At 34.3% G+C, this 21,869-nt stretch overlaps 2 protein-coding genes across 4 annotated transcripts in view; one reads left to right on the top strand and one right to left on the bottom strand.

The window, feature by feature from the left end:
- Positions 1-977: 977 nt before the first annotated feature.
- LOC132720623 (uncharacterized) overlaps positions 978-21,869 on the top strand; it is a 101,494-nt gene continuing 80,602 nt past the window's right edge. The window contains exons 1-4 of one of the 3 annotated variants that reach the window (XM_060704783.1): positions 978-1,137; positions 7,438-7,602; positions 8,563-8,662; positions 9,024-9,146. In XM_060704783.1, coding sequence (XP_060560766.1) covers positions 8,594-8,662; positions 9,024-9,146 — 192 coding nt within the window. In that variant the 5' untranslated portion in view covers positions 978-1,137; positions 7,438-7,602; positions 8,563-8,593. The remainder of the gene's footprint in view (positions 1,138-7,437; positions 7,603-8,562; positions 8,663-9,023; positions 9,147-21,869) is intronic. The other 2 variants (XM_060704784.1, XM_060704785.1) reach the window with 2 other exon arrangements.
- LOC132720621 (uncharacterized) lies at positions 16,022-18,553 on the bottom strand. The gene is made up of 3 exons (XM_060704781.1): positions 17,656-18,553; positions 17,005-17,267; positions 16,022-16,608 (listed from the first exon to the last, which is right to left on the bottom strand). The coding sequence occupies exons 2-3, from the start codon at positions 17,207-17,209 to the stop codon at positions 16,022-16,024; spliced, it is 792 nt and encodes a 263-aa protein (XP_060560764.1). The 5' UTR covers positions 17,210-17,267; positions 17,656-18,553.

Here is a 21,869-nt window from a genome sequence, read left to right as displayed (position 1 = left end):
CAATGCATAATTTATCCATAATTTAAGATGCATTTCTCTAAAAATTATCATTTTCTATATAAATCTTATAAAAATATGCTAGATTTATAGCATATTGCTTAACACAGGGTGCAAAAATAAAATTTATCAATTTATAAACTGCTTTTTACAAAATTTAAATTTCATTTTTTAATTCTAAATTTATTTTTACAGTTTTAATTCAATAAAATGTGGTTAATCTTTTATGCAAAAGCTCTGTACCTTTCTCCTTGCTTACTGACACAGTAGCAGACATCTACATTTGAAGGGGAGATAACAACAACAACATATGTCCCAATATAAAATGTCAAATTTTAAAATTTGAAATAAAATTTAAAATTTTCAAACCTGTCAGTAATCCTTTATTTTCCTGACTTCTATTCATAAACACAACACTGATGCAAAGTTTCATCCATATCCATCAACCAGTTCCCATTTTTGACATTTCTTATCTTGGACTCGGCCCGGTGAATTTTCGTACTATTAGTTCTATAGTAAATCAGTCAAATTTGAGGTTTAATTCTGGATTCCAATGTTCTTGATGAATTATATACTGTCTTCAACTTTAAGCATTAACACTATCTAAGTCAAATGATGCCCAAAATATAATAGGTTAGCCATCTACTTTTTTCAGAAATCTTCATTCTGTTGTAACACTGTTTAAATTCACCACTTTAAAAACTCCTGACAGCTGGTGGGTAGTACATCTTTAATCCTTCCACCAACAAATGAGTTCCTGGAGAATACACAAAAAACAACTTTTAAAGTCATCATATAACTCACAAAAACTACACACATGCAATAAATACACTTTAATTATGAACAATCTAACTAGAGATGACTTAAATTGGGCCATTTCATAATTTTAAAGAACTACTTTCTAGACTACAATGGGCTGGGTCTAATTCCGTACCGGGTTGAGACCATTAGTGTAGTACGATACGGTACGGCACCGGAAATAAGACAGGAATTAGCGGCAATGCATGCGCAGCAGTTCCATGCTCGTTTCTTCTTGTATCTAGATCGTACGTTGATCAGACACAAGGCATTTACACCTACAACAACGACTCAGAGTTCACTAGCCGGTTGCCATTGTACGAAGATTCATACAGCTTGTGGGTAAGTGCTTTACTGGCGCTGCGAGCTATTTCGGATTTGTGCATTTGATGTTTTTATCGCGGAAATTTCTAGTGCGGCCATAGCTTTCCCCGCGGTTTGACGTCATCACATCCATTTCATTTTAATAGATTAATTTTTGCTTTACAGTGAAAATATCATTTGTTTCTTCATTTAATAGCATAATAATTGAACATCTGTTAGGGATTTTATATTCTTTTCGTGATTTAATTAAGGATTGCATCAGATTTCCATAATTACCAATTACGAAAACCGTTGCAACTGTGTCTTTGGCTATCGAAAAATATATACAGATTCAGCAAAATTAATTTAGTTGAGACATCTGTCTTAGAGGCTATTGAATTATTGTAAATTTTTGTGAAGCATTTAGGAACAATAAATATTTTTTTTCCAGATTTTAATTCTGATAGCCGTCGGTCAAACATTGAATGCAGTGGCGTAGCTAATATTAGGCCTAGGTCTACAAGTTGGTCAAGACATTGACATTTTAAAGAGTCCAAAAAATACAATAAAAACAGGCATGGGTGGAATTGGTAGTGTGTTCAAGCTGTATGGTCGAATCAAGTGTCTTTTAGGCTGATGCATGATTAACCGTCCTCAATAAAGTTGGCATCTAATCTAATTCATAGTTTAAAATTATTGTTTTGATAATTTTCCTTGAAAATACTTTAGAACATGCAATTTGATCTTTTTAATCGGAGCTTGTTTTTCACTTCTGGGGGCTTAGCCCCCAGACCCCCTTTTATGGGCCTACAAGTTGAAAAAAGCTGGTTACGCACCTGGAATGATTGACAGACGCTTAAAGTTAGTGGGGTCGGTCTATTTACCCCAAGACACCCTAAGACTACCCAAAGACCGGTACAAGTCAACCCGGCCCCAAGTCAACCGGCCCCAAATTGGTCAACCCGGCCCCAAACCAATGTTAATTCTGGTCAACCCGGCCCCATTTTTTTATTATTTATTTTGCTTTAAAATATAAACACTTATCAAGAAATGAAATAAAAATTAACAACAAAAACAACAACAAAAGTTTAACGCTGATATCTTTTATTATTTATGTTATATAAAAACTATCAATATTAACAAACAAGCAACACATGCATAGTTTACTGTTTTTACCGTCGCGAAAATAAGGTGACGTCTGTCTTCAACCTTAACCTCTCTACGATAGAAGTTTTAAGAAAAAACTAAACTTTTTTATTGACATATCATGGAAAAGAAACCTTAATGTGTTCAAATCATTACTATGTTATTGTATGTTAAAAAAAAAAGAAATGACCAAAAGCACACTAAAGTGTTTCCATGAACAGTTTTTTAGTAAGTTTAATTATAGAGTTGCTGCAATCTATCACAGATATCGCAGGTCACTGCCTCCTGTCTGTCACGCACAATATATCCACAATCAATACAGTCATAATGACATAAAGTGATTAAACACAAAACACTATCAATTTTTCAAACACTTATATATTCCAATATTTTTTACACAGTAAATATTCTTTGAAAATAAATTGATAAAAAACGAAACAAATATTAATTATACTGATGAACGTATTCAATGAAATCATTCAAATGAACCAGGGGTCACGTTTCTAGGCGACTTGGGCGACAAAGTCGCCTTGTCTCTCTCCATTTCGCCCGGATCGCTCAGAAAAGGGAAAACAAAGTCGCCCTAATTTTCAATAAACGCTTGCAATAAATTTTGAAGTGTCAAGCAGCTCGGTAATCATCTACGCTCCTCCTATTTCAAAGCGATTTGTTAAACGCATTTTCATTGGTCGGTAAAATTGGAAAGCCAATGAAACGCAGCGAGACAATTTAGCGAGTTTTGGAATTGAATGGTTGACATCTTCGGGTATTGTCAAATGCCGACTTATTATCAATAAACAACAAATAAACAGGTTAGCGGCGAATCATGTCAATTAGGATAAATTGGGGGCATACTCATTGCATTAATTAGTCGGTAAGTTTATTGATCTCATTCACACATTTTCTCTTTACAAAAGCGTGTCGCCAAAAGTGTTGGTCACATGTACATGTTTCGATGTTTACAATTGTCTATGGGTCTCTGCTATAAATGTTGGTGATGGTTTATCCATTGATTATTATTCTTTAAAAGAACTTTTTTTAGAACGTTTACAAGTTTACGCCTGCTAGTCATAATCAGAATTGATTGTTAAGCAGTATGATGTAGATGTAAACAAACAATAATACACACATGTCATTTATTGGTTAATTAAGGCATCAAAGCCCTAAGCCTTGTACATTCTTAAATTTTTACTACAAGTACATAACGAAGATTAATGACTCCCTCCCCCAACCCTGGCACAAGGCAAATTTTATCCCAGGGCTAAAATTAAAACAATCTTGGTAGAGGTCGACTACACAATGTTTCATGCCAAATATCTTACCTCTAGTCTTTGTCAATTCAGAGGAGAATATTGTTTAAGTTTTTTTCTATACATGTATATACATTTAAGGAAAACCTAAGACACCCTGGTGCCTGGTAAACCTTGTACCTTCAGACAAGATTTTTTTTAAAGTTTTTACTATATACATACCATATAAGGCCACAGAAAATTAATTTTTAGACTCTCATCCCCGCCCGCCCGTATCAAAATCTTTCCGCCCCAAAATAATTTATTTTCATAAAAAAAAAATTGTTCATTTCCAGGGTTCCCTCTGGGTCAAAATTAGTTTCATCTTCACATGTTCCCGAAGTGTCACACAATTGATGACATAATTGATTATACGGTACCCGATTATACAGTTTGATAAACAAACTAATAGTGCGTGACCTTTCACATTTGGGCCGCTTATGTAATTGACGCGGCCGCTTATGACATTTAAGTTTACTAGTTGTCGGATGCTTTTATCTTACGTTGGCACCAGTTAAATTCGCAAATTAAAGATTTTATGCGCCAGTATTTATATTTTGTCGCATTTGAAGCCATTGGCGATCGACAGCGGGAACCCTGCATTTCGCAGACGTCTGTGGACGAAAATTCGTCCGAAAATCTTGGTTGAATATTCGCGGGACGAACACATAAAAATCAGACTGAGGTTTACAGCGTCTAGTGATCAAGATTTTAAATACGTTCGTTTTCGATCAGTAAAATTATTATTGACAATATATTCATACATTTCTGGTTTTTTTTTCAGGTCTCGGGGCTCATCCGGAAGGGCGATTCAGGCGAAAACTTCGCCGTGTATATTCCAATTTCGCTCTTCCGATTGATCAAAGAGAAGTCAACATCGCCGATAAAATCTTAATTCCCAAATAGTAATTACTTAGCGATGTAAAGAGCAGAGATTGTATCCGCCCATATGACGACCGCTAATTATCATTATCCAATCAGAGCGTCGCTTTATACTACCCTTCTACCTGTAAGCGAAGCGATAGACCGCCTACTCTAAACAGTAAATAATGAGAGCATCGGCCCGAAACGGTATAATTGTGATAGTTTTGCGAGTTTAATACGGGATTTGGCGATAATTATAAATTGTTTTTTCCCCGATTATCTAAACAAGTACAATCTTCCCTAATTGATGTACACGATGCACTTCGATGGTGGGTTTTTAACCCGAGTAAAGGCGATGTGCAATGGATTTTTTACGGCTATCACAAAACTGTTAGTCAATTAAAAATAATCAATTTCATTAATGATCAGCAACCAGATTAAAAACTTAATCATAGTTTTGAATGATTTCAGTCTGTTAACATCAATTTTTACTGTAAAATTAGACTGTACTTCATACAATAAAGCATTTTTTTAAGTTGTAAATTGCCTCCACTGGCACGGAAGTTGCCTGTACTGTAAGCTGTATTGTTTATAAATACGGCTAATATACGAACAAATTATTTTCAAGGGATACTTTTGATTGAATTGTCGATTCCAAAATGGATGGTAGCTGGATTTGTTATTTGAGAAAGGGAATGAACAAATCGTCTGCAAGTCGGCCATTTTATTACTTCATTTTTATCCCTTAACTTTTTCCCTTAATATTTAAGGGAAAAATCGACCAAAGTTAAGGAATTTTTATCCTAAGCCAGTAAGGAGTTTTATGAATAGCAACTAAGGAAATTCTTAAAAACTAAGGGAAATCTTACTTATTTTAAGGGAAATCTTAGAATCTAAGGGAAATTTTTTCCCTTAGGAGCTTTATGAATACGGCCCCTGTTTTACATCTTGTGTTGCTTTACCCAAGCATACCCGTTTTCAAAATACGGAAAAAGAACAAATAGAACATAGACTGATAATTATGATTAAAACATTCCAAACGGTTTAGCCAGTAAGTTGCAGGTAAAATCTAAATCATATCGTTATATATAAACAGCATGCCTTGTCAACAGTCCTAAATTTGTTACATTTTTATATTGCTCTTTATTTTATGTAACCAATAAAATATCAAGCAGGGTAATGCTAGTTATTATCCCCCGCCGATGGAATCAGGAGGGGGATATAGTTTTGGCGTTGTCCGTCCGTCCTTCCGTCCATCTGTCCGTCCGAATTTCGTTTCCGCAGTAGTTCTCTGCAACTACTGGCTGGAATTCAACGAAACTTTATAGGAATCATCAATGTCAAGAGGAGATGCGCATATCGTCAGCTAGTTCCGGTCCGACCCTTTAACTCAGAGTTATGGCCCTTGATTAGTTATGTAGTATGCATATAGAGTGAACATCGTTTCTGGAGTAGTTCTCTGCAACTACTGGCTGGAATACTACAAAACTTTATGAGAATAATCAATATCAAGAGGAGACGCGCATATCGTCGGCTTGTTCCGGTCTGACACTTGAACTCACAGTTATGGCCCTTGATTAGTTATGTAGTATGCATATAGAGTAAAAATCGTTTCCGCACTACTTCTCTGCAACTACTGGCTGGAATTCAACGAAACTTTATGGGAATCATCAATACCAAGAGGAGATGCGCATATCGTCGGCTTGTTCCGGTCAGACACTTTAACTCAGAGTTATGGCCCTTGATTAGTTATGCAGTATCCATATGGAGTAAAAATCGTTTCCGCGCTGACTACTCTGCAACTACTGGCTGGAATTCAACGAAACTTTATGGGGACCTTCAATACCAAGAGGAGATGCGCATATCGTCGGCTTGTTTGGGTCAGAGAGTTTAACTCAGAGTTATGGCCCTTGATTAGTTATGCAATATGCATATGGAGTAAAAATCGTTTCCGGAGAAGTTCTCTGCAACTACTGGCTGGAATTCAACGAAACTTTATGGGAATCATCAATATCAAGAGGAGATGCGCATATCGTCGGCTTGTTCCGGTCAGACCCTTTAACTCAGAGTTATGGCCCTTGATTAGTTATGTAGTATGCATATAGAGTAAAAATCGTTTCCGCACTACTTCTCTGCAACTACTGGCTGGAATTCAACGGAACTTTATGGGAACCTTCAATACCAAGAGGAGATGGGCATATCGTCGGCTTGTTCCGGTCAGACACTTTAACTCAGAGTTTTGGCCCTTGATTAGTTATGCAGTATCCATATAGAAAAATATTTGTTTCCTCGCTACTTCTCTGCTACTACTGGCTGGAATTCAATGAAACTTTATGGGATACTAAGAGATGTGCATATAGTCGCCTTGTTCCAGTCAGATACTTATAACTCAGATTTATGGCCCTTGATTAGTTATGTAGTATGCATACATCTCATTGGCATTTCCAGATTTTACTATTTAACACAAAGTTCTGTTATTGCCCTGAATATTTATCAAGTTCAAAGAATATTACTGTTTATGCCATGATTAATATATAAATAAAGCCTTATGTCTTCAGTTGTTGTGTAATAAACAGTACTCGGCAGGGGATATAAATTCAAAGAATTTGCTTGTTATTTTATAAATAGTATGTTTTGTCAAATATCTGGTTAGACTTGACTTTAAAAAGATCCAAATATTTAATGGACAAATGATAACATTTTAATTAAGTTTATATGACAAAGGAATATATTTTAATTTGAATTCCTTTTAAGTTTATTGAAGGTTTTCAATTGGAATTAAACTTTCATTTCTTTATGATAAGGAGTCTTTCACTTGCGTCAGGTCTGTAGCTATTTTATTGTAAGGCAACAGTTTAATTTACATCTGCTAAATATATAATGTCTATGTCGTTTATTCGTCCACTTGTCTTATAAAGTCAAATCAAATGGTATGATGGCTTCAGTAATCTTTTAACACAAATAAAACACATTATGATTTAAATTCAATTTACTTCTTATTTAAATAATGATAGCAGACAGCATTCATTATCATTTTCAGCAGAAAAAGTTGTGTCGGATTGTAGTGGATCATTCGAGGGATACTGTAACAATAAGCTTGCAACTTTTCTGCAGTTACTGAAAGCAGAACTGAAATCAGAATTCCACACGCCGCATCTATTTATCCAAGCAAATTGCTCGACAAAAGAGAATCACGAATCTAAAGGTAATTATAACATTCAAAATAGTTTCAGAGTCCATTGACATATGGCTTTGAAACTTTGCACACTTGTTCACCATCATGACCCCAACCTGTAAACAGGAGGAGGTAACTCTTATCAAGCATTTTGACAGAATTATGCCCCTTTTTCGACTTAGAATTTACGTTAAAGTTTTTGTAATAGTTCAAATATTTTCAAAGTCCATTGACATATGGCTTTGAAACTTTGCACACTTGTTCACCATCATGACCCCAACCTGTAAACAGGAGGAGGTAACTCTATCAAGCATTTTTTTTACTATCAAGCACTAAGAATAGTCGAGCGTTGCTGTCCTACCGACAGCTCTTGTTTCTTTTCTTACTATGTTGAAAATTCTGGTTGCTATGGCAACACATAGACTGAAAATATGGCAAATTTTACACATAAACTGAATCCAGTGATAACTCGAAAAGTACTGGAAATATTTTTATGAAACTTGACATATGGGTAGATGGCAGTCTTGAGATTATGCAAGCCTTATCTGTTCTTCCTATTTTGAAAAAATATCAGTTGCCTTGGCAACAAATAGGCTTAAAACATGGCAATATAACAATATTTGTGATTAGTCAAAAAGAGCTGAACATTTTTATGAAATTGCATCTTTAATTCAAGAGTTATCTCCTCTTTAAGAATTTTGCTTTTAAAATGGTATATTTTGGTAACAGGGATGTTTCAAATATTAACTTTAGAGTGTCTTTCAGTCCGTCTGTCTGTCTGTTCATAAAAACTGTATCCTATGATCACTTTTAAAGAACTTTTCCAACAAATTTTCTTAAAATAGAGAAAAATTGAAACATTAGTGAATGGCCAATGGCCCTTCAGAATGTTGATGGGGTTCTAACCGGTAGGGGACTTATGGATTGCTTGCAATACTATGATAATTGCTTGTTATTATTATTATTATTATTATTATTATTATAATACAGTAGTGGAGAAAAGAAAGAAGATCAGGTAAAAATGGAAAATTTATCTGAAAATTCCTCGCCGAGTACAGCAAGGGATTCGAGGGAAGTGAGTATAGCTTCTGTAAGTAGGAAATCTAATTTTTTTTTTCAAATATAAAAATGTCATTTTAATTGAAAACATTTACCTTTCTTCATGCATACAAATGATAAGTTTTAACTATATCATTTGTTTATTATTTTTGCTAAATAAATACAATTATTTCCCAAACCAATCATTTGGTCATTGTAATTCAATTCCTATTTAACTTAGCCAAATATTGACCTCTCATAAATATAATTAAATTTATGAGAATGATACTTACATCAACAACATTGTGGGCAAATCCGAGAACGGTGAGTTTTAAATAATTTCTATTACTTACGTAAAATTTTTATCTTAAATTCTTCAATAACTCTTTACCAATATTTTTTTGTTTATTAAGGTTCAGGTCGAAGGTGCCTTACACAAGAATGCATTACTTGCAATCATGTATTCATTGAATGCTATATCAGTTTACCTTGAACTGGCCAGTCTTACTTTGTTTGAAAGGAATTCCTCATTAAGGGTAACATTACTTGAACATTTTCTTACCACTTATTTGAATAAATATTAACCCTTTTTAAATGTGTATTTATGAACCATATCTAATATCAATTTAAATCAATCGAATTTCCGAGAAATATACAAGGAGTGTTCAAAAACATTAACTTGCATATTATGAAATACGATGTTTAAAATTTAGGCAATCACTTTTCTTGCCATTCCCATGGAATACTTACTTTTTCCTAGACATTTTCGTTGATGAATCCGTTTCTGGGAAGGCGTCACAGTACGCTGAGTTTGGTATTCTGTTATGGTACTAACACAAAATGGCAGATCTAAACGTCAGACATGTAAAGTATCTCCGTCCCACGGAGATTTTTTTTTATGCCACCGCAGCATCTGCGATGCGGTGGCATATAGCGATTCACCTGTGTGTGTGTTTGTTTGTTTGTGTGTTATATAGATTATATAGTGAACTTAAAAAATCTTCTTGTGAAAAACCACTAGTCCAATTTCAACCAAACTTGGCAGGATTGATCCTTGGGTGAAGGGCTTCCAAAGTTGTTCAAAGAATTTCATTCCATGCAGAAATCTGGTTGCCATGGCAACCAAAAGGAATTATAAGAATAAATTTAAAAAATCTTCTTGTAAAGACCCAAAAGGCCTAGAGCTTAGATATTTTGCATAAGGCATTGTCTGGTAGACCTCTACCAAGATTGTTCAAATTATAGCCCTGGGGTCAAAATCGGCCCCGCCCCGGGGGTCATTGATTTTCACTATATGTACATATAGTAAAAACTTAAAATACCTTCTTGTAAAGACCCAAAAGGCCTAGAGCTTAGATATTTTGCATAAGGCATTGTCTGGTAGACCCTTACCAAGATTGTTCAAATTATAGCCCTGGGGTCAAAATCGGCCCCGCCCCGGGGGTCATTGATTTTCACTATATGTACATATAGTAAAAACTTAAAATACCTTCTTGTAAAGACCCAAAAGGCCTAGAGCTTAGATATTTTGCATAAGGCATTGTCTGGTAGACCCTTACCAAGATTGTTCAAATTATAGCCCTGGGGTCAAAATCGGCCTGCCCCGGGGGTCATTGATTTTCACTATATGTACATATAGTAAAAACTTAAAATACCTTCTTGTAAAGACCCAAAGGGCCTAGAGCTTAGATATTTTGCATAAGGCATTATCTGGTAGACCTCTACCCAGATTGTTCAAATTATAACCCTGGGGTCAAAATCTGCTCCACCCCGGGGTCATTGGTTTTCCTTTTATGTATATAGTAAAACTTATAGTAAAACTTTAAAAAAAATTCTTCTAGCAATTGACAAAATTTAATGCTAAAGGTTAGATATTTTGCATGAAACATTGAGAAATGAACTTCTAGCAAGATTGTTCAAATTGTAGCCCTGGGGTCAAAATTGCCCGCGCCCCGGGGGTCATTGATTTTCAATATATACATAATAGTAAAAAAAAAAAAATCTTATTATCTTAAGGTACAAGGCTTAGAGCTTTAATATTTGTTAAATAATATCATCTATAGGTACTCTACCAAAGTTGTTCAAATTTTGTCTCTAGTGTCAAAATTAGCCCCGCCCCGGGGGCCATAGGTTTTCCTTATATGTATATAGTAAAAACTTAAAAAATCATCTTCTCTTAATTACAAATGCTAGAGTTAAGATATTTTGCATGAAACATTGTGTAGTGAACCTCTAGCAAGATTGTACAAATTATAGCCCTGGGGTAAAAATTGGCCCCATCCCAAGGGGGTCATTAATTTTCACTTAAATCTTCTTGTCTGAAGGTACAAGGGATGATCAAAAATTAACCGGACTGTGACTGGCAATTGAAGAATTTTTATACTATCACTTATTGTTATATATCACACTTAATCGGAAAACAATACCTGTAAACTGATACTATATCAAATCTGATAACGCAAATAGCTTGTCCGTAACAGCGAATTCAAAAACCATGGTAACGCACACCCGGCGCAGTGCGTAAATTCGCCTTGACATGAGGCGCTTTATGCTGCGTGTATTTTACAATATGGCACATTTAGATTTCAAAATACGCCAAAACGTCATGTACCATATCTTTGACGTTGTCAGTAAAAATGACTTCACTTAAACCATATTTATATTTACAATCACAATTCAAACGTCACATGTTAATGAAATACTCGCGTTAAACTTATGTCGGCGGAATGTCTCGAAAATCGATCAATAGGAAAAATTTGTCAAATGTAAGACGAGAAACTGTTTAAAACGTAGAAAAAGATTATGGCTATCAAGGGAAAAGTTCCAGAAAGCCACAGCATATTTTTTGATTAGCTTAAAAGATTAAGAAAGGATCATAGAGAAATAGAAACAAGTAAGGGAGAGACAGAAAAAAGACATTTTCAAGGACGTTGGTGACGTCAATCGCCAAGACGTTGAAAAATGACAGTCGATTGACTGCGGACATTGTCAACGATGTTTGACAGTAACTACGGGACGGTGCAGTCAACTCTGAGGATCTTAAAATGATAATAGTTAATTCATTAATTACATGTATTGTATTCTTGGTTTACAATTGTATCAATTATTTTCTTATTTTACGCAGTAGTCTTATGGAGAAATTGTGTCAACAATTAGACAGTCACTGTTCAAAATGGCTATGCGTTTTATTTATTTTAAAATAATGACAATTTTGATCATAGTTGTATTATTCTGTTATTTTTTCGTATGTATGATACATTATCATTCAGCAAGATTATTTTACATTATTTTTAATACATAATATAGTTAATTGCATGTGCGGTTTTTTCAACAATCAAGTTACAGAAGGAAATAACGGAAGTTTGCGTCATTACAGGAGCTCTTTATCACCATTCAACCTATTAAATACAATATGATACCTACTTGTACAGAAATATATATAGGCAGTGGATCCGCCGCATAAATAACATGACTGTACCACATATTGGCCTACTCCGTGAATGAGTAAAAATCTGCTCCGTTAAGGACAATACGCTTGTGACGTCGTTAACGTCAATTTTAAAGTTTTACCGTGCGCCGCATTGCTTTACATGTGCATGCCAATAACAGCATAACTTTTGTCTTTGTTAATATTTCTTGTTGGTATTTTTGTATCATTTAGGGGATAGATTCCGATTTATTTTCCGTGTATGTTTATGTAAATTCATTTAACAGGTTAAGAATCATTTACAAAGTCCGGTTAATTTTTGATCATCCCTCGTACAAGGCTTAGAGCTTTAATATTTGGTATATAATATCATCTATGGGTCCTCTACAAAAGTTGTTTTAATTATGCCCCTAGTGTTAAAATTGCCCTGCTCCAGAGGCGATAGTTTTCCTTATATGTATAAAGTAAAAACTTGAAAAATTTTCTTCTCTGAATTGAAAAATCTTCTTCTTTGAATTGACATAGGCTAGAGGTTAAATATATGGCATGAGACTTTGCGAAGTGAACCTTTACCAAGATTGTTCAAGTTATAGCCCTGTGGTCAAAATTGGTTCCGCCCCAGGGGTCATTGATTTTCATTATGTACATATAGTAAAAAAATAAAAAATATTTTTGTCTGAAGTTATAAGACATAGAGCTTTGATGTTTGCTATATAATATCATCTATAGGTCCTCTACCAAAGGTGTTCAAATTTTTCCCCTGGTGTCAAAATTGGCCCTGCCCGGGGGCAGTGATTCTCATTATGTACACATAGTAAAAACAGAAAATAAAACAAATGTTTTCTGAATGGGAGAAAGCTACAGCTTAGATATTTGACTTGAAATGTTGTTTGGTGGACCTGTATCAAGATTGTTTTGAATTAAACCCTTGGGTCCAAAATTTTGCCTTGCCCAAAGGGGACAGTGACCTACTTTCTTGTCCTTTGATGTACAGCAATGAAATTTTGACCATGTGCACAGTTTTAGTTGTAAAATTGAACTTTGATATCAGGTGACCTAGATTTTGATGATGTGACCTACTTTCTTGTCCTTTGATGTACAGCTATGAAATTTGAACCATGTGCACAAATTAAGATGTAAAGTGAACTTTGATTTCAGCTGACCTAGATTTTGACAAAGTGTCTTACTGTGTTGTCCTTTGATATAGTCATGAAATTTAGGCTGTGTGAAATATGACCTTCACCACCAAATTCACTAGACTCGCATGCATTGATATATTCCTACTCTGATCTTTTATTGAGTTAACAACAGATTTAACCACTAATCTGATAATAAGAATTAGATTATTTATAAGGTCAGGGATCTATGCATTATGACAATCTTCAAAATTGAAACAAACAAAAAATCTGTTCCTACACTACTATTTAGTATTGTATTAATGCGGTGGCATAGCATTTTTCTCAAATGCAATCTTGTTTAATTACTGAAAGTCATTTGTATAAAGTTACGAGATGTGGCATTATGGTGTAAAAGACTTTATATTTTATTCTTAAGATATTTGTTTCAATGTAACGAAAACTTGATGGTCAAATACCAACTATTTGTGTAATATCGCGAACAGTACATCGCAGGCATGTCACTTTTTCACTTTTGATATATTTTGGATACCAGATGCACACTTAAGCATTCCTGATTCCAGTGCATTTTCAATAAAATCTAATCAAGAATCCAAATTCGTTTCTTTTGTCTGCTCATAGAAAACATAAGAGGTTGACGTGTAAATATCAGATTCTTCAGCAAATATGTCCTTCATTTTACTACAATACTTAACGAGTACGAATTCAAATTCAAAAACCGTATTGTTCACATGTAAACTATTGAGCAGCTGTATACAGTTTGAATTGATGTGTTGCCATTTCCTTGAGGATTTTGTGCAACAGAACCGTAAGCAATTCTTTTTGATCACTCCTTGTAGTAAGGTTAGCATTTTTGCCATTTAAGCTGATTATTAGAAAGCGCGTGGTGATTGACTCCTAATCATCGTTAAAAGTAAGAAAATATATATATGGCACTGATGGCGTTTAGTCTGTATACATAAATGTATTGAAAGCTATGTAGGAGCACAATTGTCTCGGAGCACATTTGTCTCACGAGGTGTGACCGATATGCTCGGAAACAAATTGGAAATGACACAGATATGTTCGACACACAATAGAAAGGACACGGGAAGCACATTAGTATCACATTCTTCCATAAAATTCTAAAAAGGTAATAATTATGCCCGTCCGTATACCGGCTACCAGCCATTGTTCTGTGTTTTATTTATTTCTAATACCTTTTTTAGGTCACTTCCGGTCAATCAAAAACTTCATGCCACTGCACGAGAGTCATATATTAACTGAAAGAATATCTGTTCTGCATGTCACAATGAAAATTTCTACCAGTGCAGTATCCACAACCTAAACACATATGCAGCGAATCCATTTTTAGCTCGACTTTTTTTTTTTTGAAAAAAAAAAGTAGAGGTATTGTTATAGTCAGGTCGGCGTTGCCGTTGCCGTCCGAAAACTTGTACCTGGATCATAACTAGGGTTTCATAATCGGACAAAAATCATAATCGATCATCGGTTATAATCGGTCAGCCCTTTTCGATCAATCATCGATTATATAATCGAAACCATTTACAATAACAAAATAACATGGTTTAATAAAGAAGAGTTTTATTTATAATATTAAATTTTCTATTATATATTACTGTATTAATATTTTATATATAGTGCAAAAATACACTTATTTACTGAAGTATTTTGCTAAGAAACAAATAATATCAACATTTATAATTGTTACCACTAGTTACCAAGCAAATAATTTTCATCAAAATGATTGTTTCTTCTCAAAAATGATACCCTACCACCCTCATTTTTTACACATGTTTTATGATTAATTTTATGTTTTACATGTATTGTATTATGACTATATACAAAGATGTATATGTCAAATAAATTATATCTACAGTTTCTACCTTATTCTTAAGTATTCTCAAAACTTGTTTATGTTAACAAAGAGACTGTGCAGCAATTATTTATATTTCATACATTAAATTTGAGCATATTACATCTAACAAAGGTAATGCATTACACTGTTCAAAACTTGCTAAAGTTGGAAGTTCATAAGTATTTAACATTAACACATTAACTGAAACTTTAAACTAGTTAAAACTTAAAACTTTAATGTTTTGTTGTCAAGTTAATGACAGCTATTAACTGATTTTAACACTATGGTCACCAGTATGTTTCCATGTTCATCTTCATAAAAATTAACGTATCAACCAAATCTGGCTTTAATCTAGATCGTTTTTTGTCAACAACAATACCAGCTAAGCTGAACACCCTCTCACTTGGTACTGATGATGCTGGAACTGCCAAGTACTTTTTGGCTAAAGTTGCAAGTTGTGGATAGAAATAATGATTAGCTTGCCACCACTGCAGAAGCGTCTGCTGCTTTGAACTCTGTGGTTGATTGTGTGAAAAATATCTATGAACCTCCAACTCTATTAAGTTCTGAAGGGGTTGTTGCGACTCTCCTATGAAGCATACATCGTCGAACTACTCATCCATATCAGTTAATTTCATTTTCTTTTCACTAGGACCCTCCTTTTCACATTCAAATTTAACATTCTGGTCAGACTCTAGGTCTATGTCAGGTAACACTGGTAAGTCAGGTAAATTGGCACTAACAGCCTCTTCTTGTTTACTTTAACATTTGGAAGGGCAGCATTATCAACCTTTAAATTTAACGCAGTGTCCATTAGCAACTGACGGGCAGACACTTGTTCCTCCGCTGTCAAGAAATTGAGATTCTTGGTATCTGGATTTAATAGAGCTGCCAGGAGGGGTACATCCTCCACCTGAGTCCTTTTTAAACAGTTCCTCTTTCATTTTCAAAATAACTTTCTTAACAACAGGAGATGTTAAGGGATTACTCTCAACATCTTCCAACTTCTTTTTTGATTTTTACCATACAAGGAAGCACTTTATGCATAGTAGGACTAGATTCTGCACACAAAATTGTTGTTGCGGTTTCAAAGGGTTTTAAAACAGAAATGAGTTCCTGCACCACAGAATGTTCTTCAGATGTTAGACAGTAGGTTTTTACAGTGCTTATTGCAGTTTTGTTTAGACAATTTGTATCAAAGATAATACTCATTATAGCAGGAAGTTGTTCTGCCAATCTGCCAAGCATTGCCAGTGTACTATTCCAACGTGTAGGAACGTCAGTTATCAGTTTATGTCCAATCAAACCTGGTGTGTTTGAAAACACTAACTTTTGTTTTTCAATTAAAGCATCAGTGGCGCTTGTTGATTGATGAAAAAATGTTACAAGTCGTCTTGATTTACCCAAAATCTTGTTCAACTCAGTTACCTCAAGAGCATGTTTGACCACTAAATTAATACGGTGCCCGTAGCACCCGAATCGTGTCCATCCAAGGAGTTCAGCAGCCTTTCGTTCGTTAGCAGCATTATCAGTTACTAATGTAAGTGATGTTGGTAGTTTCCACTTGGTCTGTACTTCTACAAAAAAATAATAAAATAACCTCCCTCAGTTAATACATTCAGAAAATTTCTAATTCAAAATTCAAGACTTTTTTGTTTTTCATTCAGTTTTTTTTATAATTGAATAACCTTAATTGTATAGTTATATTCAAACTTAAATGAAATTAAATTATCAGACTACAAACTTTTAAGCATTATTATACTCAGCAAGTAAATATTTAAAATGGACTTGCCCTTCTTTCAATTTTGGACAAAAATATTTATCCATTTTCTTGGGAAATTAAATGTTTTTATTGCACTTTTAACTTGTAACAGGAGAGTAAATGAAAAATAATATCATAGGCTTCATAGCAGCTGCAATATTCAGTCAATACAAAATGAAGGGGATTTATAAAGAATTAGAAGAAATACTACCTTTTAAACCTTCAGCTATTTTCTCTGAAGTGTGTGAACCTTCCACCTTCTTAGTCTGCAGCACGGCTGATTTTAGATTCCACTTATCATCAATAAAGTGTGCTGTTACAGCTGAATAGCTCTCTGTGGCACAGCTTGTCCAGCCGTCGTGTGTTATGGCTACATCTGATACAGATCCAAGGTCAAGCTTAAGGGTTGAACGCATCTGGTCTTTCTTCGTGTTTAAAGACTTCACAACATCTTGCTGAGACGGTAACTTGTACCTTGAAAATAAAACAGGATATTTTTGTTAAATTAAATTTACAGCCTTCACATTCTGTGAATTGGTAACAGCAGTTGAAAATAGCCAGACCTTGCAAAGTAGAAGTACATGAGAAATCCAATTTAATTACTACCTAATAATTAATGATCATTGATTAACAATTTAAGCTTTCAATTTGCAAAAAGGTATCTTGCATTTCCACTACCTTCTATATAACAAAAACTAGTTACATCATTTCTGTTTTCCATTTTATTCAAAACCTCAAAAGTGAATCTCATTCAGGCCCACTGTATTTCATTTAAATGCTCATTTGTAAATTAAATTGAATAACTTGTAAGTATAAATTGTTCTGCAATTAATTTTTAAAAATTGCTATTAGATAAAGTTACCTTGGGTCTAGTAATTTGGTAAATTCAATGAAGTGTGGATTTTTCACAAGGCTGATTGGAAGGGCTTTTCCTACAATTAACTTTAATAATGCATCGTCTAAGTTGGTTCTACTCGTCTGTGTAAGACGACCAGGGTTGGCATTCAGAGCCTGAATTGTTGGCTGGGTGGGTGCTTTTTTAATGTTATTATTTTCATCCCCAGAAGCAGTCCTTTTATGGTCGTGATCAATATGGAATAGCAAATTTGTTGTATTTCCTGAAAATAGAGAAAGAAATTAAATTTGAAATATAAGTACATTTTTAGTCATTTTATTTTAACTTAAAAACATCTGAAGTTCTTCATAATAATGTATGGCTGGAGGTATGATTAAACAATCAGTGGCTGCATGTATGGATTCATATTCTACTAAAAAAAAAATACAAAATACAAAGTTGACTTAAGAATTTAAAATGAATTAAATCAATACCCTAAGCCTGTGGGATTGAAGACCAGTTTTCGTAAATAACCCACTATTCATAATTTCAAACCAGAAAATACACCAACATCCTTTAATTATGATTGAGTTATAAATAGTAGTTATAAAAGCCCACAATTTTACATTTTCTAATCTTAAACAAATTCCAGTCTAAAGAATTTTTTGTAAGCTCAGGTAAATTGGCATTAACAGATGCTTAACAATATCATATTGAAATTTGCTTTTTGCAATTTAGAATATGACGCTTTTTAGTGAGACCGCATATTTATAATAATACGTGTATTTTTGTTGACAGTCAAAATTCCCCCTTTTCTTCAAAGTATGCAAAGTTTGCATACCCGAGGGTTCTGGTCCAAAAATGGTCATTATTGACCTTTTATAGTTAAAAGAATACAATATTTAAATATAGCTTTGCACTTAATTTACGCAACATTTTACCTTTATTAGCGTTACGATTTTTTGCAAAGTTTACAGATGGCTGTGTTCATGTTCAAGTTCGCTTTTATTGCTGGTCCAAGCCCCTTTTTCGTGAATCCAAAATACTTCCACACAATGGATCGCGTTTTTCCTGGGTAATTGAACAAGACCTGGTCCTCATGTTCCATATTTTTTGTTAGGTTTTCTTGCGATAAGTTTTCTATTGCATGCTGCGAGTCCGACGCCATTTTTTTTCCGATACAGTGATCTCCCTTGTGAGCCGCTTAAGTAACAGGAAGAAAAAAAACTACCGACAATCGATTATAAAATTTCGCATTCGATTGTCGCAGACCTCGCCCTTAAACGATCAATTTTCGATTATACTCGATCATCGTTTAATCCCTAATCATAACTATTTTATTTCTTGGTGTATTGTCTTCATACTTGGCCACAACAACCCTTGGGACAAGACCTTTCAGTAGACCACACTAACCTTGACCTTCATCCATAAATGACCTTGACCTTCAAGGTTAAAAGTCCAATTTTTGCTTGTTCATGCTGTTATTGGCTGTAACTTTGTTATTTTTGAATGGATTGTCTTCAAACTTGAACATAATAATCTTCAAGGATATCCTTTAAAAATAACCAGTCAGACCTTGACCTTCACTCATCAATGACCTTGACTTTGAAGGTCAAATTATTGAAATTTTCATTTTTTTGGCTATTATTGGCTGTAACTTTGTTATTATGCCCCCCTTCGAAGAAGAGGGGGTATATTGTTTTGCTAATGTCGGTCTGTCTGTCTGTCGGTCCGTCGGTCTGTCCGTCGGTAGACCACATGGTTTCCGCTGATTATCTTGAAAAGTATTTATCACAAAGTCTTCATATTTCACATAGTGATTGGTCATAACTAGTAGATGACCCCTATTGATTTTGGGGTCACTAGGTCAAAGGTCAAGGTCACAGGGACCTTAAATGTCAAAATGGTTTCCGCTGATTATCTTGAAAAGTATGTATCACAAAGTCTTCATATTTCACATAGTGATTGGTCATCACTAGTAGATGACCCCTATTGATTTTGGGGTCACTAGGTCAAAGGTCAAGGTCACAGGGACCTTAAATGTCAAAATGGTTTCCGCTGATTATCTTGAAAAGTATGTATCACAAAGTCTTCATATTTCACACAGTGATTGGTCATAACTAGTAGATGACCCCTATTGATTTTGGGGTCACTAGGTCAAAGGTCAAGGTCACAGGGGCCTTAAATGTCAAAATGGTTTCCGCTGATTATCTTGAAAAGTATGTATCACAAAGTCTTCATATTTCACATAGTGATTGGTCATCACTAGTAGATGACCCCTATTGATTTTGGGGTCACTAGGTCAAAGGTCAAGGGCACAGGGGCCTTAAATGTCAAATTGTTTCCTATGATTATCTTGAAAAGTATGTATCACAAAGTCTTCATATTTCACACAGTAATTGGTCATAACTAGTGGATGACCCCTATTGATTTTGGGGTCACTAGGTCAAAGGTCAAGGTCACAGGGACCTTAAATGTCAAAATGGTTTCCTCTGATTATCTTGAAAAGTATGTATCACAAAATCTTAATATTTCACACAGTGATTGGTCATAATTAGTAGATGACCCCTATTGATTTTGGGGTCACTAGGTCAAAGGTCAAGGTCACAGGGGCTTTAAATGTCAAAATGGTTTCCGCTGATTATCTTGAAAAGTATGCATCACAAAGTCTTCATATTTCACATTGTGATTGGTCATCACTAGTAGATGACCCCTATTGATTTTTGGGTCAAAGGTCAAGGTCACAGGGGCCTTAAATGTCAAAAGGGTTTCCGCTGATTATCTTGAAAAGTATTCATCACAAAGTCTTCATATTTCACCTAGTTATTGGTCATAAGTAGTAGATGACCTCTATTGATTTAGGGGTCATTAGGTCAAAGGTCAATGTCACATGGGCCTTAAATGTCAAAATGGTTTTCGTTGATTTTTCCATAATTGAACACTTCCATGTACCCTTTTTTGGCAAGTTTTTGTAATAAAATTACCAATTATGTGAGTCAATGGCTAGAAAGGGGGGTATATGTGTCGTTCGACATTCTTGTTTTTGAATGGATTGTCTTCAAACTTGAACATAATAACCTTCAAAGATAACTGTTAAAAATATACCGAAAGACCTTGACCTTCACTCATTAATGACATTGTCTTTGAAGGTCAAATTATTGAAATTTTCATTGTTTTGGCGGTAACTGACTGTAACTTTGCTATTTTTGAAGGGATCAACTTCATATCATAACAGAACATTCTTAAGGACCAGACCTTGTTGTTTATCAAACCCAAATTTGCTTGGGCTCTTTAATGACCTTGACCTTGAAGGTTATATTACTGAATTTTCTCAGATTGTGCATTTATTGGTGTGTGTGTATGTATAGTATATGTATTATATATATATATATATATATATATATATATATATATATATATATATATATATATATAATGTGTGTGTGTGTGTATATATATATATAAATATATATATATATATATATATATATATATATATATATATATATATATATATATATATCAAATAGATATATACAGTCCAACCCCGTTTATTCGAAGTGTCTCGGACTGAATATTTACTTCGAATAATCGATGGGTTCGAATAATCGAAATCCGAATATTGTGATAGACGAAAATTACTTCACTTTGACCAATCGTGGCAAAATTACCGTTTACAACACACTTTCTTCCTGTAATCAATTGAGAAAAATAAATATTAAAGAAGAGATGCGTAAAAATTATTGTATATAATAGACATTGAAGACATAAATACTTGCATTTTATTCTACATTATGTATCGTTTCGTTTCGCGCAAAGCCTTGATAATGGCCGTGTTGTCATTGCGGTATATACAGCTAAACTCTGGTACTTTGGATTAGGAAAAAGGCTCTCATGTAGCGTTACAATTAATATAAAAATTGTTTTGGATGTTTTGACAAATTTACATAAACGTTATGTATGAAAATTATTGCTGTCATCTTCAAGCAATAACAGTAACAACATCGGACACGGTGCATATCTTTTCACTTTCGGTAATAAAAGATGATTAAAGAACACACAAAGCGTAATTATCATGATTGTCTAAATACACGCATGACTGTTGACATTTTTCACAAGTCGACCGGTCAGCTAGTGGATCTGCGCCAATTAGGCTGGCTTCGAATAATAATTAGTCTGGCTTCGAATAATAGGTGTGGAATTCTGACATAATTGTAAAGTCGGGTCCCAAATTCTACTTA

The sequence above is a fragment of the Ruditapes philippinarum genome, unplaced genomic scaffold (assembly GCF_026571515.1).
Source record: "Ruditapes philippinarum isolate M1 unplaced genomic scaffold, ASM2657151v2 ctg3466_1_1_1_1, whole genome shotgun sequence".
Taxonomy (NCBI): Eukaryota; Metazoa; Mollusca; class Bivalvia; order Venerida; family Veneridae; genus Ruditapes; species Ruditapes philippinarum.
This window is presented reverse-complemented; position numbering and strand designations above follow the sequence as displayed.

Coding starts and splice junctions, on each gene's coding strand:
- LOC132720621 (XM_060704781.1), bottom strand. CDS start 17,209: ATGCGTTCAACCCTTAAGCTTGACCTTGGATCTGTATCAGATGTAGCC. Junction 16,609..17,004: donor AATAGCTGAAGGTTTAAAAG/GTAGTATTTCTT, acceptor ATTTTTTTGTAG/AAGTACAGACCAAGTGGAAA.